The sequence below is a fragment of the Chlamydomonas reinhardtii genome, chromosome 7 (genome assembly GCF_000002595.2).
Source record: "Chlamydomonas reinhardtii strain CC-503 cw92 mt+ chromosome 7, whole genome shotgun sequence".
NCBI lineage: Eukaryota > Viridiplantae > Chlorophyta > Chlorophyceae > Chlamydomonadales > Chlamydomonadaceae > Chlamydomonas > Chlamydomonas reinhardtii.
Genome location: NC_057010.1, coordinates 5,857,731 through 5,879,948, shown reverse-complemented (window position 1 = coordinate 5,879,948; position 22,218 = coordinate 5,857,731). Strand labels below are relative to the sequence as shown.

At 64.6% G+C, this 22,218-nt stretch overlaps 3 protein-coding genes across 3 annotated transcripts; all 3 read right to left on the bottom strand.

The window, feature by feature from the left end:
• Nucleotides 1–2,867: 2,867 nt before the first annotated feature.
• Nucleotides 2,868–6,249, bottom strand: CHLRE_07g353750v5 (uncharacterized protein). The gene is made up of 8 exons (XM_043064613.1): nt 5,843–6,249; nt 5,702–5,752; nt 5,418–5,447; nt 5,176–5,303; nt 4,628–4,875; nt 4,424–4,498; nt 3,819–4,170; nt 2,868–3,647 (listed from the first exon to the last, which is right to left on the bottom strand). Exons 1-8 carry the CDS (start codon nt 5,898–5,900, stop codon nt 3,618–3,620), a joined length of 972 nt encoding a protein of 323 aa, XP_042923181.1. The 5' UTR covers nt 5,901–6,249; the 3' UTR covers nt 2,868–3,617.
• A 451-nt stretch (nt 6,250–6,700) lies between these two features.
• Nucleotides 6,701–13,259, bottom strand: CHLRE_07g353700v5 (uncharacterized protein). Its single transcript, XM_043064612.1, has 10 exons — nt 12,913–13,259; nt 12,690–12,739; nt 12,169–12,441; nt 11,635–11,724; nt 11,179–11,279; nt 10,423–10,924; nt 9,992–10,157; nt 9,390–9,727; nt 8,362–9,168; nt 6,701–7,604 (listed from the first exon to the last, which is right to left on the bottom strand). The coding sequence occupies exons 1-9, from the start codon at nt 12,929–12,931 to the stop codon at nt 8,953–8,955; spliced, it is 1,755 nt and encodes a 584-aa protein (XP_042923180.1). The 5' UTR covers nt 12,932–13,259; the 3' UTR covers nt 6,701–7,604; nt 8,362–8,952.
• A 168-nt stretch (nt 13,260–13,427) lies between these two features.
• Nucleotides 13,428–20,579, bottom strand: CHLRE_07g353650v5 (uncharacterized protein). The gene is made up of 9 exons (XM_043064611.1): nt 20,313–20,579; nt 19,655–20,044; nt 18,497–19,267; nt 18,078–18,260; nt 17,690–17,842; nt 17,382–17,531; nt 17,041–17,209; nt 14,905–16,844; nt 13,428–14,807 (listed from the first exon to the last, which is right to left on the bottom strand). The coding sequence occupies exons 2-9, from the start codon at nt 19,772–19,774 to the stop codon at nt 14,055–14,057; spliced, it is 4,239 nt and encodes a 1,412-aa protein (XP_042923179.1). The 5' UTR covers nt 19,775–20,044; nt 20,313–20,579; the 3' UTR covers nt 13,428–14,054.
• Nucleotides 20,580–22,218: the final 1,639 nt, after the last annotated feature.

The following is a 22,218-nucleotide window of genomic DNA, read 5'->3' as shown; positions in this document are numbered from 1 at the left end:
TGGCGTGGGCCTGGGTGTTTGGGATTAGTGCCGCGGGCAGCGGCGTCGTGGGAGAGCGCAACGGCGGTGCTGCGGCGGTGGCCCCCCACAGGCCACGGCTGCCGTCGTCGCCAGCGCTAACGTTGGACGCGTGCTGCCCCCCGCCGGCGTCACCCCCGCGGCTGCACCATCAGCTGCGCCGTCGCATCAGGCGACGAGACAGCACTGGCGTGGGCTTGGGCGTTTGACGTTGGGGCAGCGGGCTGGCCGCTGCCGCTACTCACATTCCCGGGGACTGCGAGGTAGCTCAAGGCAGTGGATAGGTGCAGTTGTGGCTGCGACGATGCTTGTCCGCAGCAGCAGCCGCGGCAGGGGCTATGGTCGCAGACGCCATATCACGGTGCTTTTAAGCGCCTCAAGTCCTGTGTTATGAGTTTGAGGATTGCACAGCACCGAGCCCCGACCACAAAGCGTTTCCCCGGCTGTCCCGTGAAAGGCGCTAGGCACGAGCGGCGGTGCGTGTGCCTGAGAGCTTTACCCCGTATCCAGCCCAGGGCATAAGGTGTTCCCCCGGCTGTCCCTGATAAGGCGTTGGGTGTGAGCGGCGGTGCGTGTGCCAGAGAGCTTTACCCCGTATCCAGCCCAGGGCACAAGGCGTTCCCCCGGCTTTCCTTCAGACGGCGTTGGGCGTGAGCGGCGGTGAGAGCTTTACCCCGTATCCAGCCCAGGGCATAAGGTGTTCCCCCGGCTGTCCCTGATAAGGCGTTGGGCGTGAGCGGTGGTGCGTGTGCCTGAGAGCTTTACCCCGTATCCAGCCCAGGGCACAAGGCGTTCCCCCGGCTGTCCCTGATAAGGCGTTGGGCGTGAGCGGTGGTGCGTGTGCCTGAGAGCTTTACCCCGTATCCAGCCCTGGGCATAATGTGTTCCCCCGGCTGTCCCTGATAAGGCGTTGGGCGTGAGCGGCGGTGCGTGTGCCTGAGAGCTTTACCCCGTATCTAGCACGAGGCACAAGACGTTCCCCCGGCTGTCCCTGATAAGGCGTTGGGCGTGAGCGGCGGTGTGTGTGCCTGAGAGCTTTACCCCGTATCCAGCCCTGGGCATAATGTGTTCCCCCGGCTGTCCCTGATAAGGCGTTGGGCGTGAGCGGCGGTGCGTGTGCCTGAGAGCTTTACCCCGTATCTAGCACGAGGCACAAGGTGTTCCCCCGGCTTTCTTTCATACGGCGTTGGGCGTGAGCGGCGGTGCGTGTGCCTGAGAGCTTTACCCCGTATCCAGCCCTGGGCATAATGTGTTCCCCCGGCTGTCCCTGATAAGGCACTGGGCGTGAGCGGCGGTGCGTGTGCCTGAGAGCAGTGCCCCGTATCCAGCCCCGAGCACAGGCGTTCCCCGGCTGTCGGCGTTGGGCATCAGCTGAGGCGCTTGCGCAGAGAAGGCCCCGTGTGCGTTCATATTAATCCCCCTTTCAACACCGCACATGGCAAGACAAGCAAGTATCAAGTATGCGGCCAACCAAGTTTAAGTGTTGCATGGGGCACTGCTTCCAAACTCTTTGCGGCACTTCCTTCTTTGCCAGTTCAATTTATATATACTGTATCCTTCTATGCATATCACACATTACTAAAGATTACAGACACGTCAAGGTGTCAGTATGTAGAGACCCGCAAACAGTTCTCTGCCACTCGGCAGAGGACGCCCTCGCCCTGCTATGTTTGCTTTTAAGGCCCAGTCTCCACTAGTAACGCTATGTGGCGCACAGGTGCGCCTTGCAGCGGCCATAACGCTGGGTTGTTGCAGGGGTGGTGACGTCGTTGACCGAGCGCAATATTTATCGCCCACCTTCAATTCGTTCAGGTTCAGGCTCAACAAAAGCATTTCAAAAGGCTACAGAGCCATCACGCGTGGCGCAGGTGAGGCGGGGGTGCGGCCATCCGCGCGACTTGGTTGCTAGCTCCCGAGGCTGTCAGCTGAGAGCATGCGCATGCTAAGGTGTCTGTATAATGGCACCGTACACGCCTGTCATCAGTTCATGCTCAGTTCTCAGTCCTGGTACCCTCCCGCCCTCCCTCAGGACTCCGGCCGCACGAAGGGCCACCCGTGCGGACCACCCCTGGGTGGGCTAGACGTGGCGCACTCACACGTTAACCCCAACAGGCAAGTCTATGTCCAGATATTATTTCGCAATTGCTGAAGTAAGCACTGCATGAGTAGCGTGTCTGCAACTGAACATGGGGGGAAAGGTACCTTGCGTCTTACCCTCTGATATGCCTGGTTTTGTGGTTTGGTTCCTGACCGAATCGTCCTGAACACTATGCAGGCTTACGAAGGGCAGCACGGGTGTGGCTAGCTGTGGACTGGAGCGCTGGCACCGGCAGCATGCGGAGTCTGCGGTGGCACTGTGCAGCAGGTCGGACGTTGTGGTTGAGGTCGTTGTGTGTTTGGCAAGACTTAGTATGGGCACACCTCTGCCGCTTATGCCTTGGCGGGTGGCGTTTGGTTGTTCCGCGGAAGTGGCTACATGCACATCTGTGGCTAGCTACGGACTGGAGTGCCGGCACCGGCAGCATGCAGAGTCTGCGGTAGCACTGTGCAGCAGGTAGGTCGGACGTTGTGGTTGTCGTTGTGTGTTTGGCAAGACTTTAGTATGGGCACACCTCTGCCGCTTATGCCTTGGCGGGTGGCATTTGGTTGTTACCCGGAAGCGGCTACATACGCATCTGTATTCATGTTACGGTAGGGCACGTACGGTGTTCTCGTTTACACTGGACGCGCGGCACGTGCCGTTGCATGAACTGTAACACAAATGAGCAGTTGAGGGAATTGGCTTCGTGTGCCCCACGTGTGCGTGCATGCATGCGGGTGGGAAGCGTGCAGTTGGGGGCAGCTGCTTGCGTTAGGTAACGCACATGCGTCCCGCATGCGCCATGGCATGCGTAGTACTTCACGCAACCGGCATATGTGCTTCAAGCATGCGTATGGCATGCGTTCGGGACGCATGCGTACATCCAGAAAGAGTCGCTGCGGCCGCTAGCCAACACCAGCATGCGTTAGGTAACGCACGCTCTGGTAGCGCACGCATGCGTATGGGCGGGCACCGCATGCGTACAGCACATGCTTTTCACGCGTTAAGCATGCGTTTGGGCCATGCGGCACGCATGCTAACGCATGCTCTAACGCATGGACCCGTCGTTATAGTGATGGCGAGTCCAGTCCAAGGCACAGCACATGTAAGCATTTTCCCGCAAACATAACACACACGCACAACTACTGAATGCACCTTGTTGGCGTAGGTGACGTCTATGCTGGCATCCGCCAACACGGCCTGCCTAAACTCAAAGTACAAGTTCATGCCGTAGTTTGTGTTGTTGTACCAAGACGTCCATGTGGGCTTCACACGCACATGGTTGCCCAGCCCTTCACGTGCAATGGAGAGGGCGGGAACAAATCAAGAGCTCAGCAGGAAGGCCGTATGCCGGGCAAGGTGGCCATCTTGCTCCCCTTCCCACGATGTGGTTCAATCCCTCCCCCGTCGCCGTGTCTCTTGGTTGCTGGCTGGGAATGGTGAAAAGCAACTCTTCTCCTTTGCTTACCGGTGGTCCAGGACGCGGGCAGGTTGAAAGGGCCGAATGCAGCACCAGGAGTCAGAGCGCTTGCGTCCAGACCGTCAGCGCCTGTGATGGGGGAGGCCCAGCCCAGCCAGCGCTGCGTGGGAGAGTATACAGAGGAGCAGACAAGGAATGGGCATGCTGCCGTAAGTGTTTTATGGAGAGCGGGTCGACAAGGACTGAAAAATGACAGGTTTGCATGAAGGCCGTGTGCATTGCCATCGCCCGCGGCCCTACCTTCTCAGTGACCGAGGGGCAGGCCTGGCCGGTGCCCATATACGTGGTCTTATCCTGGTACTCGATGCCCGACGAGTAACCATGGTACAGGACAAAGTTGTGGATCGACTCCTGAAGAGGGACCTGGAAGGTCCCAAACGTCTGCGTCCAGGTGTTGGTGTTGAGCCAGACCTGGCCGCCGCCGCCCACGCCGCCGCCCAGGGTCGCGAGGCCGGCCCAGGAGCAGGCAGACGGAACGGCCATGACCAGGTGGGAGTGGGTGAAGGTGGCATAGGTGGTGGCTCCCAGCTTGACCTGGGCCGCAGCGTTGGCGGCATTGGCCATGGCCCAAGCATCACAGGAGGCCGTGGGCCTGCAGTGAGGAGCAGGCGATCGAGGACACGTTGCGATGAGGCCTCATGAGCGTTCTCGGTCCCGGCCTGTTCCCAGGCGCCCGTAGGTCCTACCAACCACGCCCCATGTGCTCCAAGTGGCAAACATACCAGTGCTCATGCAGGAACCGCGCACGGACATTGCATGCACACCCGGACGGCGCCATTCTCCACACGGTTTCATGCTGTACCCGCTAGCTGCCCAGTGCTGCCACCCTCCATCCGCCTTCTCACCAAGTGCAGTTGGGCGTGACGGTGACGAACTGGGTCAGGCCGCTGGTGGGGGGCTCCCACACCACCTCGCCATAGCTGTGAGAGGAAGGCAGGTCCGGGGCGTGGGGTTCATGGGGTGAGCGGCTAATAAGGAAAGGAGCATATCTAGGCTCGGGAAAACACCGTGTGTCTACATGTGCCCATTGCTCATGAGCACGCACGCACCTGCAGTTCTCTAGGCGCACCGCCCAGCCGCCCTTGCCATCCAGGTTCGGACCAAAGTACAGGCTCTGCAGGTTGCTGACGGTGGCGCCACTCGTGGCTGCGGCCCCGCAGGCTGGCGCGTCCACAATCACCACCAGCAGGCGCTCCCGGACATTCGTAGCGGGCGGGATGTAGGCGGGCTTGAGCACCGTCACGTCGGTGCTGCTGATGAAGGAGCATTGGCCCGTGGTCGTGTCAATCGTGCAGCCCTGAACGTGGATGGAATCAAGGCGCGTGCACATGAGCCCAGGGGGAGTTGTGTGACTGGGACCCGCGCGCGGTACGGCGGCACGGGACGGATACGCCACAAGCGCATGGCAGGTACTGCAGACCCGGCAACAGCTAGCAGTCTTTGAGTTTGAAGCAGGAAGCATACTAGGACAGGCGGGGCAGCGAGTCACCGGCTGCTACGAAGCAGAAGGCGGCACTACAACCGATGGGCGGGGCAGCGCGTTAGGCACCCTCCAATGCCCAGGCCTGCAACCCAAGTTGCAACCCCCCGAGCTCACAATGGTCATGTACTGCCCCGGCTCCAGGTCCTTCCCATTCTTGTCCGCCTTCGGAGGCTTCTTGCCCTTGCCCAGAGGCTCGAAGTGGCGCCCATTGCTCTTGTCCAGCAGAGCCCAGTCGCCAGTGCCTGTGGAAACGGAGTTAAAGGACACGCAGCGCGCCAGATGCAACTGTGGGTGCAGCTATGGAAGCCCCATACCTGTACCAGGCACCCAGAAACCAAGTCAGCTACCTCACTCACCATCGTGGTAGTCGATATACGTAAGCTCGCCTACGCACACGACAAGTACAAGGGGAGGGCGAGGTGGGGGCGGGGGGGGGGATTGCACCACAAACTCTCCAGTAGATGTGCTAATATTTCGATTTGCGTACATGGAAGTTAATATGGATTCCCGCGACGTTCTCTGCCTGCGGCCCCCAACGCGCGCGGTTCGTAAAACCGCCTGGCACAACCGTCGCAACGCAGCGCGCAGACCAGGGAGGCAGGGACCCAGCACGTCACTCAGCTATCGAAGCTGGGCTCACCTTGTATGTTATTTTTGTCTTGGCCGGGGGTTTGCGCTAGAGAGCTCCAAACTGTGCGGCCGGGGGAAACGAATGCGAAACAGCGTCATGAAAGAATAGCGACATGCACGTTTTACAGCTCGTAGCTTATGATCCAGGTACCTTGTAATGCTAGACAGAACAGAGCCAACACAATGCTAGCGCGCCTAGGTGAACGCATAGTAAAATGTTTGGGTCAAGCGCGTACTTATGTATCAGAGGCCTGCGGTGATATATATCACCTAGTGACTAGGTTTCTATGGATGCATGTTGACGAGGGCGGGTGGGCTTCTCCTTGGAATAAAACGACTTCTCATCCCGCGATCACGAGCCCGAAATACAGACCAGTACAACACGTTTTGCCCCTGATTCCAGGTGTAAGGCAACCTGTAGGCTTTTATAAATCTCTTTGAGTATGGGAATTAAGCAGGCGCGTTCAGGTGTGACCCGTTCGCGAACAGCTTCGAACAACTTCGCATGCCCTTCACGAGCACGCCCGCCCTGGTTTCCGTAGCTTGGTTTGCGCAGACTTAGATAGACAGGCTCGACGTGATCATGTACAGGTTTGACTGAGCGAGCCACGGACCACGCTCAGATTGCAACGGCGCGCACACCCAACCCCCGGCTCCGGCGCACTCGAGAAGCTGCGGACTCGTGCGCAGTTGAGTACTTCTTCTACAGCAGGTTTAGCATTGCCGCAAGGAAGCATGCATGATCAGGCTCTGGGCAGAAGACCGTAAGGAGGGACAGCTGGGGGCTGGCCTTGCTTGTGGGCGTGTGACAACCGTGTGCGGCCAAGTACAGTACGCTATGCCCCGCCCAACACAATTGCTATGGCGCATGGCTTGCGCGTAGTGTCGCACTCGCGCACGCTGCGTGTGGTCTTCTATTTACGGCCTCCCACTTGGCACGGCTGCGGCCCAGGGGGTTCCTTCCCTCTTCCCTGCTGCCGTTGGTACGCTGGGGACGCTCTGCGGCCGTCAGCTATGTTATTTACAAACTGCAATTGTGTCATGTGCCATTGACCCCCAGTTTCGAATGTCGCCTGTGCTGGGGGGAAGACGAAGGGGCGTGAGGAAGATGAAGGGCCTTTAGCTTGGCCCTCCCTCCCTCCCTTGGCGGCAGTGGACGAGTTAATTGGGGTTTGTTCTCGTCACAGTATCCCCAAATTGACCCAATTGTCATCCCAGGGGTGCGGGGTGGCCAACTCGCCCCATGTCATTGGCAACGGCCGGCAACCGCCCCCAATCCCCAGTTGCGACCAGGCCCCTTGCACCCCTGCGCCGCTGGGTCACCCCGTCATGCCCAACCCGGACCCCGCCACCCGCCAGCAGCACCCAGAGATCTGCTGCCTGACACCCAAGCCCACGTCCACGCCGCCGCCCTAGGCGGCCTGGCCTGGCCTGGCCTGGCCTGGCCTGGCCTGGCCTACCCACGGCCATCCAAACAATATGGGATGGGGAGGAGCCTCCTCCCCATGGTCTGTCTCGCTTGGGAGACACCAGTCGCACCAGCGACTGGTGGGTGGGTTCGGCCCCCACACAGACCCAACGCAGAAGGGAGGGCGGGGCAGCTCCGTAATAGCCAAGCAAGCACCGGCCGGAAAAGGCCCGGAATGGAAGCGCCCTATGTTGCGCGCGCATGCATCCCCGACCCCGCGCTCTTATGCCACTGAGACAGCATACGCAGCAGTTTCGTGTGATGGGTGGTGTGTGACGGAAAGCTTGCACGTCTAGGAATAAGAGGCCCTGCACACACCGTCCGCCAAGACATGTATTTGCACCCATGCAATGCGCGAGGGGAGCAGCTACCCACCGCGCGCTGCCCTGCTGCCAGGTATCAACTGGATTATCAATCCCAATACCCAGGCATTTAGCTGGCATGGCTGGGAAGCGCGAGGGAAAAACCGGCATTCCTGAAACCCGCCACTGACTGTAGCCTTTTCTCAACACCATTCGAAAGCGTTTGTCAAACCGTACAGCAGGCTGGACAATACGCGCAGGGAGGACGGTGCGTTTAATAGGGGTACGGCAGCAAGCGTTCTCGGCCTAGGAAGCAGCTTACAGAGTGCGGGGCAGTTCTGTAAATAGAGGGTATCAAATTTGATGGGCGGAGTGCCTTGGGGTGCAGGTCGCTGGACGCGACTTTTGCGCCCTAGTGTATACAAGATGAGCCGTGGAGCAGCTATGGACGTTTGCTGGCGCGGCGTGCCGGGCTCCGCCACGCACAGCGGTTGATGATCAACAGGCCTTCACCCCCTCAGCGGGTCTAAGCTGGCGAGCCCGCATAAGGGCTGCAGTCTCGGCACTCACCCGTCTTGAATTCCTTGCGCCAGAGCAGCGTGCCGAGGGCTGAGTCCGGGCGGCCGGGGTACCAGTAGCTTCAAATTGACATATGTGTCATCTCCTAAAATAGCAGGGCTTTTAGCTCAGTGGTAGAGCGCGCGCTTCGCATGCGTGAGGTCACCGGATCGATCCCGGTAAGGTCCAGCTTATGACTTTTGACCATTCTGTACTCGAGCAATGTGGGCGGTCTCGGGGCGGTTCAGGCGCTATGCTGCGCATTGCATTGACCTGGGTCTTCCAGACGTGGGGGGCCGGGCCGTGGGGAGTTGGACAGCTGAGGAATGAGGATTGACCCACCCGGCCAGCTGTACCTAGGTGCTAGGCTGCTAGCCGCTCTTCCACAGCCGCTCCTCTTTACTGGCCTCTGGGTTCTGGACTGTCGAGAGTGGGTAATCTGAGGCCTCTGAGGTAGTGAGGGTGGTGCTCTTGGACTGCCGCATTCGTCCACACTATGTGCATGCGTGGCGCACGCTAATGGGTTCTGATCCCACCAAGTCAACGAATTTACCCACACATGACACCTGCATCCATCCGCGTCCACAACAATATGATAGGCTCCACATGCTTTCCTGATGGCACAGCGTGTTTGCACTCCACACCATATGCACGCTCCATCTGGCGGCGCAACCTCGGCATCCACCTGCCCATGGCAAGGCCGGAACCCTGCCCTGCCCTCGGCCTTGCGCCGCATCTCCGCGCAATCAATCCGTATCAAACGCAGCCAACACGCGACCACTACCCGGCCGGAAGACGACTGTTGAGGTTGCCCTGCAGGCTTGCCCGTCCCCCAACAGTATGCGTCCTCCAACATGCGCGCAGCCGCCCGCGACTTTTGTACTGTAATCACTCGGTCTTGCATAGCTACGGCTACTCGCCCCAACGACCGTATCACGCCACCGCCAGCTTGCTGAGGAGGTCCACTGCCGCCGCGGCGCTGGCCTGCGCCGCCGCCGCGCGCGCCTCCTCCGCCGCCTTGCGGATTCGGTCGCGCTGCGCTGCGCGCCAGTCAGGAGTGGCCGCCCGCTCGCGTGCCGGCAGCAGCTCTAGCGGACTGGCCCAGGGCAGCACGCAGCTGCGGGAGGAGGCCGCCAATGCCGCGGACAGCTGCGCGGCACAGAGCGCACATGCAGGGGCCAAGGGGTTTCACGGGAGAGGAAAGCGTGAGGTAAGGCCAGCGCGGCTGCGGCGGCCCACAGCACCTGGTTGAAGCGGCACACGCACACGCCAGCGCACACGCACACGCCGGCGCATGCCACCAAGAGCTGCAATTGCAACGCGCTGGCGCGTGGCGCGCCACATCATCGTTAGGCCCCGGTCGCACTCACCAGCTGCATTGCCCGCTTCGCCGGCACCTCCGAAGCCGGCGCCTGCGCAGCCCCCGCGCCCTCCTGCGCCTGCAGCCTCGTAAGCTGCTGCTGCAGCACCGGCGCCACCAGCACTGCCTCCGCCGCCGCCACTCTCCGCCGTGCCGCGTCGCCAGCCGCACCCGCACCTCCAGCGCTGCCGTTGGCGCCCGCACCACCGCCACCGCCCTTGCGTTTCCCACCTCCCGACTTGCCACCTTTACCGCCGCTGCTTGCTGAGGGCGCCGCGTCCGACGCGCCTGCGTCGGCCGCCCCCGCTGGCCCCATCTCAGGCGGGACCAGCAGCACACGAGCAACCACTGCATGGCGGGGCAGAGCAGGGGCACCCAACGATATCAGGCATGATGAGCCCACCTACTGGCCTATGCTACGCTGCCCCTGTGGCCCTGTGACTATTCTAGACCGCAACCAGGCGTGTGCCCCCTGCCCCCCGCCTGCCGCACTCATGCTGGCTTCGCCACGGGGACCGACAAGTAGGCCCATGCCCTTCCCCCTTCCCCTGGTCCCTAACCCCGCCCTCTGGCCCCTCCCCTGTGCACAGTTCCCCAGTCGCGCCCACTCACCCAGCAGCCACCACTGCAGCTCCAGCAGCCGCGCCCCCGTGACGCCCATGTTGATGGCTAGCCAGAACACCAGCGGGCTGGCGGCCGGGGCGGGGGTGGAGGCGGCGGGGGCGGGCGGGCAGGGCGGCCGCGACAGGGCGGTCAGCAGCGCCTGAACCATGCCGGCCTGCACGAGTGGGAGGGGCGCGGCGGAGGATGATGAGGGGTCGCAAGTGATGAGTGACGCCTGGAAAAAGATATCACGCTGTTAGTTAGCCAAGCGGAGGCATAGAAGCCTCGCGGCCTTGATCGCCCTGGCTGGCCTGCCCTAACCTCCGTCTCCCCATTCCCACATCCCGCCCCTCCACTTCCACCTCCACACCTGTCCCTCCCTCTCCCTCACCCTCACTCTCCCTCCTCCCTCCTCCCCTCTCCTCTTCCTCCCCGCCCACCTTGATGAGCTCCGCCTGTGCCCGGCACTGTGCGCCGCCCCGCAGCACCAGCCCTGCAGGCAGCTCCGGATTCGTCAGCGCCGCCGTAACCGCCGCGGCGCCCTTGCCCGCAGGTCGGGTGCCGTGCTCGCCGCCGTGCCCGCCCGCGCCCGCGCCCGCTGTCATGAGGGCCAGGGCGCAGGCGGCCACGTTACGCAGGGCCACAGCGTTGGCGGACTTGCTCGCGACCGCGGCCAGCACCGGCGCCAGGCCTGCGTCCAGCAGCCCGTGGACCAGCGCGTCGTGCTCGCTGGGCCCGAACTGGTGCGGGTTGGGCGGCGAGCTGCACTTGCCAGTGGCCGCCTTGCTGCTGCTGGTGCTGCTGCCGTTCTCGCCGGCAGCTGCGGCGGCCGCCTGCGGCTGCGCCTTGTCGCCTCCCTGCCCGTCCTCGTCCTCGTCGTCGTCCTCCTCCTCTTGGTCCACCACATTCAGCCAGTCCGTGAGCGTGGACAGCACCAGCGACCTGCAGCGGGAGAGGGAAACAGCGGCACAATGAGGAGCAAGAGCCTCAAACGCGTCCAAGGATTGCAAAGCAGCTGGCGACCGAGGGCCGCCGAACGCCGCAGGAGCTCGTAAACCGCCTTAATCTCCGGTGGCGCGGCTGGTTGCTCTAAGCATCGCGCTGTGCCTTTTCCGCCACCACCCCTGTCCACAGCCCCTGCAGACCGCCCCCGCCGGCTGCCCCCGTATCTCTGCCCCTGTGCCTCCTCGCCTCACCTGTACCGGTCGTCGGATGTGGCCGCCAGTGTGCGCACCAGCGCCGTCAGCAGCTCGGGGCAGTGCGCAGCGGCGCGCAGGCCGGGCGTCCAGTCCGTGATCTGGTGGCGGCGGCAGCGGTCGGTGGTTGGTGCTTGGTCTGGTGGGTGCTGGTAAAAGTGTGTTGGCCTTGATACGGTGCTGGTAAGGCGTGCACAGGCATGGCATGGACACATGAGGGGCGCGATGCGCACCATGCACGGCATGACAGGTCATGGCTGGCCGGGGCCGGGGCTACCACCGCCATGTCCATGCTGCAAGCCCTCTGACGGCACCAAGCGGTGGGACCATGCGTCAGACAACAGAGGCATTCACACCTGTCCAGGGCCCCGCCCCGCCCTAACCCAGCGCCCGCCCGCCCCTGCCTGGCGCACTTCTGCTTCGTCGTGTCCGCCCCCCTCACTCCTCGCGCCTCACCTGCCCCAGCAGCTGCACCAGTACCAGCTGCGGCGTGGTGGTGAGGGGCAGCTGCTTGGCGCCCACCGCCCACACCTGCGTGAAAGACACCTGCACAGCAGCAAGGGCGGGACGAAGGGGGAAGAGGCAGGGAGGGAGGGAGGAGAGGAAAGATGACAGCAAGCCAAGGGGTTCGGTTCAAGACAAGAGGTGGAGGCATGAAAGACCAGACACAGGGGGCGGAATTGCCAGGGACCTGCTGCGACGGTAGTGCAAGGGACCTGCTGCGCAGCCACAATTGCGTGAGGACGCCTTCTCTACGAGCACACGCCGCGAGCACTGCGCTCTCTCCCCTGTGCTCGCATACCCGCTTCACAGCTGCGTGTAGGGCCATGCCCCATTCGTTCCTGCAGGAGCCACCCATCGTCCTGTGTCTCCACAACTGACAGCCTCTGCCGCCCCAACACTACCAGTGCCCCGACCCGCCCGCCCTCCGACACCAGTCCCGCACTCCGGCCACGCCGCCCGCCCTCCGCCTCCCGCCCACCGCCGCACCTGCGGCGTGAGCATCATGCCCTGCGGCACTTCCTCGCCCGCGCCCGCCGCCGCCAGCAGCGCCGCCGTCAGCGGCATGTAGCCGCCCTCCACCAGCAGCATGCGGCCCAGCGCCGCCGCCCCCGCCCCCGCCTCCGCGCCGCCTGCGGCCCCAGGGGCGCCCTGCGGCGGTCCTGCCTCGTACAGGAACTTGGCTGTGTTGAGGCCCCAATGCGCCAGCGAGTCCGCCTCCTGCTTGGGCTTGCGGGAGGCCGACCACATGCCCGACATGCACTGGGTGAGGGAGTAGAGAGGAGGGGTTCGAGGGCAGGGGTTAGAAGAGGGGAGGGATCAGCGGAGGGTGAATTAGGGGAGGCGTGGAGCGCAGGCGGCGGAGTCGGGTCGGGTTGTGAGGTTGGGGCGTGGAGGTGGGGGCGGGGCATGGTGTGGCTCAGGGTGATGAGCTGGCCGTCCTGGCCGCTTCGAAAGGCATGGCATAGCACGGGCGAAGGGTGAGGGGCCCAGAACGGGTGGTAGCACACCTGGCCGAAGCTGATGATGGCGGGGCAGCAGAAGCAGCCGCCGCGCCAGCCTGCGGCGGTGGTGGGTGCCGAACAGCGTCAGGCATGAACGGGCCGCCGCCCGAAAGCCAGCGGCAGCGGCACTGTGCCACCGCTGACCGCAATCTACAACGCGATAGTCCAAGTATCCTATTCCGTGTCCTTTCAATGTTGCAAACCAAGCAGATCGCGCTCGTGCACTCACGGACAGAGAGTGCCTTCATTTCGTTCGTGAGGCTAGCCGGCAGACCGCGTAGGATTTGCTCCGCCTGAGGTCCCTGATAGCCTGACTGCATTGGCACCGGAACATTAGGCTCGGGCTGGGGCGCGACTTCGCGCGCGGGTGCACTCGGTCCGGCCTCGTCGAGAGCCGGCTCGCCCAGCACAGTTGGCGCAGGCCGCTGGGATTTAAGCCGAGGCATGTCTGGCTAGCTTTCTGTACGTTCTGGGGCACCACTTGGTTTGCTTCAAGAAAGGGCGGCAAATGTCATGGGCTATTGTGCTGCTATGACAGTGAAAGACAAATGTATGGTGACTGATATGGGCTCTCACGACTCGGTAAAGCCACACAGCTGATTTCGGCATGCAAAGTTCCCCGGCGGGCTCCGGCCCCAGCCGCCATGATGACACGCGCGCCCCCCGCCCCGCCCCCCCCCCTGGCTTTCACTGCACACCGCCACACCCTGCAGACTTCTGGTGCGCTGCCTGGAGTGACTGCTGTCGCCTGTATTGACACGGCAAGGCCCGGCGCCGGCACGCAAACAGCCAGTCAGGGTCTAACGCAGGCACGTTCTCAGCGCCTCGAGCCCAAGCCAGGCTTTATCTTGGCCAGGGGCATGGTCGTGGGTATGGTCGTGGCCTCAGCCCTCAAGAGGTCTTAATCGTCGGCAACTTTGCACCTGCAGCCCCCCTACTGCGACAGCGGTTACAAGTGCATTACCAACGCTATGGTAAATGTGACAAGGCGCCCCGCAGCCGCGGTCAGGTGGTGCCCGCACCCACGTCGCCACTTCACAGCAAGGACACGTGCATTAGCCCTCGAGTCGCATCTAGCAAATGAATTTAAGTGCATCAAGAGCATGAAGACACCGGTAAAACGCGAATCCAGTAATGCCGCTACAGGACCTGCTGAACAGTCGACACCCTTTACATTGAATAATGCACGCTGGGGGACTCCCAGGCTCGGCCTCGGCACCCGCCCACCCAGAACGCGTGACCGAACATCTCCAACACACATGCGCTGTGCTGCGCAAGACAGTTTGCGTCGAATAAGATCCATTCAAGTACCTTGGGGCAGTCTTAGTTCCCAACACCCAATATCCTCCAAGTTTGCGGGGCTTAGAAGCTTCACAAAGCGGGCCCTGGGGGACGCTGTGCGGGTGGTGGCTTGGGTGCGGCGGTGCCGCCGCCGCCGTAGCGGCCCACCGATGGCGAGCCGCCAGCTCCGTCGGCCACTGCCGGCACAAGCGCCGCCGCCGCAAATGAGCCACTGGGGCCACTGAAGGAGTTCGCGGTTGAGGCGATCGGTGACTGTGCGAACGCTGCAAGGCCGCCCGCCAGGCCTGCCGCCGTCATCCCCACGGGCGACATGCTGACGCCACCGCCGCCGCAAGCTGCTCCTGTGGTACCAATACCCAAGGTGCTGGAGCTGACGCCGATTGGCGCCTGAGACTGTGAAGTCAGCGAGTGCAGCCTCCGCGCGGTAATGGGCGACCCAGACGCGCCCGGTGCAGCGGGCGGGTGCGGCGGCGGGTGGGCCGGAGGTGGCGACGCCGCCGCCGCCAGCGCCGCGGCCACAGTAGTTGGCGCCAGATTGCTGCCACGGCGAATGTTCCCGCGCCCAAAAGGCACCTCGCCGGCGCCTGGCGGGACCGGCCCGGCGGCGCCGCCACTGCCGGGAGTGGTGTTGAGTGACGACAGGGACGGAGAGGCCGTGCCGCTGCTGACACCGCTGCTGACGCCACTCCCTGTAAAGCCGCCGGTGCCGTGCAGGGCGCCCAGAGAGCCGTGGGCCATGAGCAGCGGCGGCAGGGGACCGCCGGGCGTGGTGGCGGAACCGCCAGGCTGGCCACTCAAGGGGCCAAGCGAGCTGCCTGAAGCCTGTGCGGACAGAACATACAACACGCGCTCGGATTAAGCAGTTTGGACGGTCAGCGTCACGCAAACAAGGGTACACGCATGCAGAGTGCAGACGTACCTGGCGAGGCACCATGGAGCCGTGCGTGAACGACCGCGGGCTGCCGGTGGCGGGAGACGCCTTCCCGCTACCGCTCCCGCCGCCCGCCCTGCCCAGCGCCGCCGCCACCGCGGCGGCACCCACAGGGCCGCTCATGCTGCCGCCGCTGCCCACATTGCCGCTGACGCCATGCGGCACTGCGCCTTGCCCCTGCCCCTGCATGTGCAGCATCGCCACGCCGTCGACGCCGCCCAGACCGCCGCCGCTGTTGGGCCCCGGCGCCGGAGGCATCGCCTCGCCGCCGCCGCTGCTGGGAGTCGGCGAACCCACGTACGAGTGGCGGCGCCGCAGCGGCAGGCCGGGGCTGCTCTCGCCAAAGCTGCTGGCGCTGGACTGGGCAGTCAGGCGCGCGAAGGCGCCGCCACCAGCCGCCACCGCCGCAAGCGGCGAGTTGGCAGCGCTTCCCAAACCCGTTCCCAGGCCGTGGCCCTGTAACATGGCGCTCGGCGGCAGCGGCAAGCCGCCCGGCCCGGCGCCGCTGTGCAGGCCGCCACTGGCAGGCCGCAGGTGCGGCGCGTGCGCCGGGCCGTGGTGGCCGGCGCTGCCGCCTGCGGTGGCGGCGCCGCCGGTACCTGCGCCCATGTTGGCCAGGAGCGCTGCCATGATCGCGGTGCCGGGGCCGTTGGCGGGGGAGCCGCTGGCGCCGCCAGTCTGCGACACGCGGCCGGTGCGGATGGGCGCAAGCGGCAGGCCACCGCCAGCGCCACCGCCAGCGCCCGGGTGCGGCGGCGGCACGCCTGAAGCCGAAACGGAGCTGTGCTCCCCTAGGACGAAGGAGCGCGCGCGCATGGGCAGATGCTGCGAGTACTGCGCCCCTGAGGCCGCGGCGTCAGGAGCAAGGCCCGAGGGCGCCTGCGGCAGGCCGGGCAATAGCGCAGTCGCGGACGGTTGCGACGCAAGGCCCGCGCCAGCGGCTGCGCCGCTGCCCGCGACCAAGTCAGACATGCGGCGCTGGCGTCCCGACGGTCCCGCCAGCTGCGCCCGAGTGCCAGTGACGCCACTGCCCGCAGTGAAGGGCTGGGGCACGGCGGAAGAGGCGTTGACCGGGACGGACAGGCGACCCAAAGAAGGCGCGCCAGTGCTGGCCGCAGCATTGGAATTGGCACCAGCGCCAGCGAAGCCGCCGCCAAGATGCGGCGCGGTAGGGCCGGCGGCGAAGCCGCCAGCTGGCCGACGGTTAGCCATAACGCTTCCGCCACCGCCGCCGCCTCCACCACTGCCTCCAGCGCCGTCCCCCATGGCGCCACTTGCGCTCATTCGGCGCGCGGGGTTGCGTTTGACCGCCGCGCCCATGCCGCCGGCAGCTGCCGCAGCCGCCGCCGCCGCCGAGCCCGCGGCGGCCAACGGGCCCATGGAGATCTTTCGCCCGGGCCCAAGCGGTCCGCCGCCACTCGGCCCGTTGGGCAATGCCAGCGCGCCCAGCGCCTGCTGCTGCAGCAATTGCTCCACCAGCTCCGCTGTGTTGTAAGCCCGCCCTGCGGCGCCGCCTCCAATACCGCTACCGCCGCCGGCACCACTTCCAGCCACCAGCGGCAGCAGCTGCTTTCCAGAGCCGGCGCCTGCGAGCGAAGGCCGCAGCGGCGCGGCACCGCCGCCGCCGCGCTGGCCTTGAAGCGACGCGCGCGGCGCCATAACGCCCGAGCCGCCGGAGGGAAGCCCGCCGGCGCCGGCGAAGCTGCCGCTGGCACCGATGTTTGTTGAGGAGGAGCCCTCTGCGTCAGGGCCTAGTACGCCGCTGCTGGCGCGCGCCGCGCTGCTGAGGCTGGCGCCGCCGTCGTCGCTGGTGGCGCTGGGATAGGCGCCGCCGCCGCCGCTGGTCCTTGCCCCTCCGCCGCCGCCACTGCTGGCGCTGTCACGGGCCTGCCGGCCGCCGCCGTAGCGCCCGGCTGGCGCGGCGCCGCCTGCAGTGGGCGTCGGGAGGGGTCATGAATACGGTACGGTGCGCGCTCGTACAAACAGCCGTCAGAGTGCCGAACAGACAGCAAGACAGCCAGGCGACTGCAATCCAGGTGGCCACCAATGACACGCCTAGCACCGCTGCCATCCTGGATCAGTCCCGCACCAACGACTGTCCCACACCGCAATGATCCCTCTTACCGGCAGCGCTGGCGTTGCCGGCTCCAGTGCCGGCTGCAGAGCCGTCACCGGGGATGACGCGCATGCGCGCCGCCACGTCCGCAGCGCGGCGCGGCAGCTGCGCCGCCAGCTGGCTGGCAGCGATGATGTCCTCGATCTGCCGACTCAGCATGCCGCCGTCCAGCAGGATCTGTTCAACAGTCATCAGGTGCGAGGCATGCGACGAGGCAGGTCGGTGCACGGGAGGTAAGAGGGTGCTGTGGAGGTACATGCAAGGCGGAGTGTTCCAGGGTGTGTGGTGCAAGCCATCAAGGCCAGAGAGTTCATCAAATGTGATTCAGCACTTTGGCAGCCGCCCACACCTGGATGGGATCCAGCCCCAACTCCTGGCAGCGACTCCACAGGGCCGGCGGGATACTGGGCGGCGGCGGCGGCGGCGCGGCCGCGGCACCCGCGCCTAGCCCCCGCGCTGCTGCCAGGCGAGCGCGCGTGCGCTCATAGTCTTGCTGGGCCTGTGCACGTTACACCGTAACACCGGGCGGATGCTGATGGAACTCCCGCGACACCCTCAAATCCAACACCAGCCCCAGCTTGGGCAACTTGGGCTCTCAGTCCCAGACCTATTTGTGCACCAACCCAGTAGCTGCACCCACAGACCCCCCTTGCCCACCTGTACGGCAAGCAGGCAGTCCTTGGCCGCCGTACGCAGCTGGCGCCGGCAGCGCTCCTGCTCACGTGCCAGGGCCGCAGCCGCCGCCAGCGCGCTGGCCCGAGCAGCAGCAGCTTCCGCGTCGCCGCGCCGAAGCGACTTTATGCGGGCCACCTGAACATTGTGAAAAGCCATCAGATAGATTAGCACATGCGCATGTTCTGGCATCCAGTCGCCTACAAAACCGAGCGCACATCTGAGGCTATAGAAACGTGCCCCAACGACGGGCCCCCTAACGCAGCGGTCCCAGCCTCCGCACAACAGCTGCCCCACCAGCACTCTGGGTGCCACTTTATGCCACGCCGCACCCTGCCATGCACTGCGCTGAGCTCCCTCGCAGCTAACCCACCTCCCGCCGCGCCTTCCAGCCCCGACAGTAGGACTGGATGATCACAGCGGCCAGGCTGTGCAGCACCTCGGGCGCCGCACCCTCGGCAGCCAGCCGCGCCAGGCGCGCGCCGCGGCTCTCTCCCGGAAAGCCGCCGCCGATGCGATTCTTGTCTGAGGCGAAGATGGACACCGCGTCCCGGGCCTGGGTAGGGATGGTGATCACGCGCAGGATTGAAAGACGAAGACTGGTTTAAATTGTACACTGAAGGGTTGCGAATACGGTAGGGCTGGTAGGAAGGCGCTGAGCTAGGCGGCAAGCCGCCATGCCCAGCACTCACAGCAACACTTCTAGCCCGTGCCCATCCCGCCCCTGCAACCTGCTTCTCCCTCTGTCCTCCCCTCCTCCAGCGCCCCCCCCCTGTCCCTCGCCCTGCCGACCTGCCAGCCGTCTCCGACCAGGTGCGCCCGCCTGCCGCCGCCCGCCGCCTCCAGCACGCTCTTGGCGCAGTACAGCAGCCCCGTGTGCCCGGCGCCCGGGTCGTACCCCCCCAGCGCGCGGCCGCGGTTGGCCATCCACATGTGGTGATTCGCCAGCGGCTCCAACGCATCCTCGGGCCGCGCGCCGCCGCCGGCGGCCGCCGCCGCCGCCGCCTCGGCCTCCTCCGCCAGAAGCGCCTCCGGGCAGCTGATCCTGCGCGCTAGCGCTGACTGGCCGGTGCGCGCGCGAGAGCCGGGGGAGGCGGCTGCGCCGCCCTGGCCTCCGGCCTCCGCCCCGTCTGCCTGGGCGCCCCGCATCCACGCCGCCATCAGGTCGGGGTCGAGCATGCGAGCGCGCGTGGCGGGGGAGGGCGCAGCCCGGCCCTCCCCGTCTGACTCGTCATCCTCTTCCGCCTCCTCCTCCTCCTCCTCGTCTTCCTCCTCGTCACCAATTCGCGGCCCTGGCCGCCTGCTGGGGCTGCGTGTGGGCGGCCCGGAGTCGTATCCGTCATGCAGCTGCGGGCCCACGTGCACGGCCAGGCCCTGACCCACGCCCGACACGCCGCCGCGGCCGCCCATGGGGCGGCCGGGTGTGGAGTAGGTCCGGCCCATCGCGTTGGGCGCCGTGGGGTTGAGCAGCAGCCCGGCCGCCTCCGCCAGCGCGGCTTCATCCAGCAGCGCGCCGGCGTCCAGGCTGGGGCGTGAGCGCTCAATGTGCGTGCGCACAACCGCCTGCGCACGGATGGGTTGAGGAGGAGGGGTGGTAAACTCTGAACCAATCCCGGGTGGGTTGACAAGGGGGCCGTTGGGGGCGTTGAGGAAGGGGCATTGAGGAAGGGGCGTTGAGGAAGGGGGCCGTTGGGGGCGTTGTGGCAGGAGGACATGGGGGTGGCCGTCAACGGTGTGGCGAACGCTGGAAACTGGGGGATGGCCAGCGCCTCCACCCAGTCTGAGCGCTGGCTGCGCGTGCCCCTTGCTGCTACCATGGTCCATCCCTCCAGTGTCCTGGCCACGCGGCCCCCGAGCCCGTCGTTGCAACAGGCTCCATGACCGCCGCAGCTGCAACCGTCTGTACCAGCCCTGATAAGCCTGCAAGCGCCCTGCCACGCGGCGCCTCACCTCTGCCCGCTCCGCCGTGAGCGGCACGTGCTGGCTTGTCGTGTCCACCGGCAGTGGTGAGAACTGCGGCACCGAGTGGCTTGCTGCCCAGGGGTCGGCGGCCACTCGCGTCAGCGGCATGTTAGCAGCTGCGATGGCGTGTGGTGGTACCGGGGTTGTGTTGTCGAGGGCTTGCTAGCTAGCGAAATGAAGGCTGGCTGGCGCCAGGCTGGCCAGCGCTGCGGGGATGCCTGACCGGGCACGCGAAGCGACCCTGCCTAGCAACCCTCAGATCGCACGGGCGGTGCGCCCTCGCTGGCTGGGCGCGTGCATGTAATCTGACGGCGCGTTTCCATCAGGTGGACAGCTACAGCTGCTGGAGCCGCTTGACCAGAGCTGGGTGGCGTGCCTCTGTGTGTGTGGGGGGGGAGGGGGGAGTCGGGCCCAGCCAAGTTGCCGAGAAGGTCAAATTTGTTAAACCTGGTGAGACTTTGCCGTCCCGCAAGTATGTCAAACGGCAGCCGGGGAACACGACAGTCAGGCCCGTCGCAAAGGATGCGCCAACGGCCAAGGCAACTTGCAAGCAAACGAGCTTAAGCACGGTATCGAACACAGCCGTCAGCAGTCTACATGCCCGTTATATGCTCTGCTCAATAAGCAGCGGACCCGCAACACTCACCCAAGCGGAAACTCTCGCAGCAATCGCCCGTCGCCTGCTTCTGCTGCTTGCAATAGTGTATGGCCAGGATAGAGTCTGAATCGCTTTAGGGCCTCCGCACAGAACCCGCGTTAGCTCGGAACTGCGACAGTTAAGCAAACGGAGGTCGATTTTTACAGTTCTTGCTAGTAAACGTATAAGTAGAGTGACGAGACGAAAAGGGGCCCCGACGGGGACGCGTTCGAGCCGCGTGTCGTTGGCAGGAAAACCTAAGGCTCCTAATATCCTTGTTAATGGTGGACTTAAGTGTCATATGCAACATATGCAACAAAACCTCTGTACCAGCAGCGGTTGTCGGGTTGGCATGGCCATGGGCGCGGGCCCTGCATGCAAAATTGCAAACCCCCACCCACCGAGATTAACCATGTGTTCCTGACACTGTATGTATAACGATGGAACTTAAGGAGTTACGGTGTCCCGCCCGCGCGATCGGCCCCCTTGTTCCTCTGGGCCCAACGGTCAGCGCCAGGGTACACGATGCACTTCCCCGCCACAGGAGCCATTCCTGCCCCCTGCACCCTGCCGGACTAACTTAAACATAAACACATGAGCCGTAATCTTGGCGCAAGTGCAGAACTTCTACCTAGTGGAGGTGGCCCTCGCCTGCTGTTACCCGGCAGCCCTGGCCCTACCCGGCAGCAGAAAACGGCCAAAATGGCCAATTAATGTCTGGAGACATTAAGATAGGAGCCCTGGCCCAGGGCGCCCCTTGAAGTGAGGCCCAGCGGCCCGCCGTCCTCTTACAGCCGTCCTCTTATGCATGCGGCCTGCCACCAGCTATCGCTGGGGCGGCGGCTGGGCCTGTAATGGCCCTGCTCCATGCAGGGCACGCGACCGTGTAGTCAGCCTGCCGCTGAATGTCCAGTGCCCACGCACCAGGCACCATCACTCCAGCAGCGCCAGTGACAGACTTGACAGACTTCGGACAAGAAAGGTGGCTCTGCCGCCACGCCACATTGGTGCATTGTCTGTTTCGAACCTACCTCGTATCCCTTTAGGCCGGGGTCGGTTTGCACAGGCACCGCCCGCCGTGTGTCCAGCCGCGTCCCGCTGTCAAGCACAAGCATACATAGCAGGCAACAAACCAAACAGCCATACAGCCACACACTGTGCCACATTATGCTCGCCAGCAAAGGCCGTAGACCAGACACTGGCAGGTCTCAAACTGCGCGCCGGCGCCGCTTCTTGGGCGGCGCCACGCTCTCCTCCTCCACGTGGCCTTGCCTGCCTCCTCCGCTACGCACATGCGCGCATGCACGCCGCCACCGCTGGGCCCAGGCCCTGCGCCGCCGCCAGGTCCTGCGCCGCTGCCGCCGCTGCCGCCGCCGCCGCCTCTGCCGCCAGGTCCTGCGCCCTCAAGGGTTGTTATACCCCAGGATGGGACCCGAAGGCAAGAAAGTAGACATTGACAACACGTGAGAAACGGAGAACGAACGCGATTAAGAATCTCAACCTGGGTTGAATAACAGCGCTGGAGGAGACATCTACGTGCGTGAAACCAGGGCGGGCTTGCCCCAAGCAAGAACGTCGAGGTATGGTTGCGATATTACAAAGAAGGGACAATCCGACCAAGCAAGGGTGCCCGTGCACCCAGGTCAAGAGGGACCATCTCCGGCCCGAAAGGAAACCACCCTCCCCCCAGTTGGCTACCGACCTTCCACAACCGTGCAACAGGTCTTCGCGTAAAGCGTGTCTCGGCAGCTGCACAGCGAGTCGAAGCTAAGCCCAAGCCCGCCAAAGCCCCACCAACGCACAGCAAACCGCACTAGCGCACGAGGCGCAATCAAACCGGCGAGGCGTCAACGCAGGTACACCGGGCACGTAGTCCGGCGACGCCCACGTCGACGCCCCACACCCACAGCGCACA

What these genes read in the sequence shown, in the direction of transcription:
- CHLRE_07g353750v5 (XM_043064613.1), bottom strand. Translation starts at nt 5,900, where the DNA reads ATGCGTTCACCTAGGCGCGCTAGCATTGTGTTGGCTCTGTTCTGTCTA. An exon ending in AGACAAAAATAACATACAAG is followed by an intron (nt 5,448 to 5,701) that starts GTGAGCCCAGCT and finishes TCGTGTGCGTAG; the next exon opens with GCGAGCTTACGTATATCGAC. An exon ending in GCCCCTCGGTCACTGAGAAG is followed by an intron (nt 3,648 to 3,818) that starts GTAGGGCCGCGG and finishes CCCCCATCACAG; the next exon opens with GCGCTGACGGTCTGGACGCA.
- CHLRE_07g353650v5 (XM_043064611.1), bottom strand. Translation starts at nt 19,774, where the DNA reads ATGCCGCTGACGCGAGTGGCCGCCGACCCCTGGGCAGCAAGCCACTCG. An exon ending in ACTGCCTGCTTGCCGTACAG is followed by an intron (nt 17,532 to 17,689) that starts GTGGGCAAGGGG and finishes TAACGTGCACAG; the next exon opens with GCCCAGCAAGACTATGAGCG. An exon ending in GCTCCATGGTGCCTCGCCAG is followed by an intron (nt 14,808 to 14,904) that starts GTACGTCTGCAC and finishes CTGTCCGCACAG; the next exon opens with GCTTCAGGCAGCTCGCTTGG.
- CHLRE_07g353700v5 (XM_043064612.1), bottom strand. An exon ending in GCATGATGCTCACGCCGCAG is followed by an intron (nt 11,725 to 12,168) that starts GTGCGGCGGTGG and finishes GCTGCTGTGCAG; the next exon opens with GTGTCTTTCACGCAGGTGTG. An exon ending in CGAAGCGGGCAATGCAGCTG is followed by an intron (nt 9,169 to 9,389) that starts GTGAGTGCGACC and finishes TGTGCCGCGCAG; the next exon opens with CTGTCCGCGGCATTGGCGGC.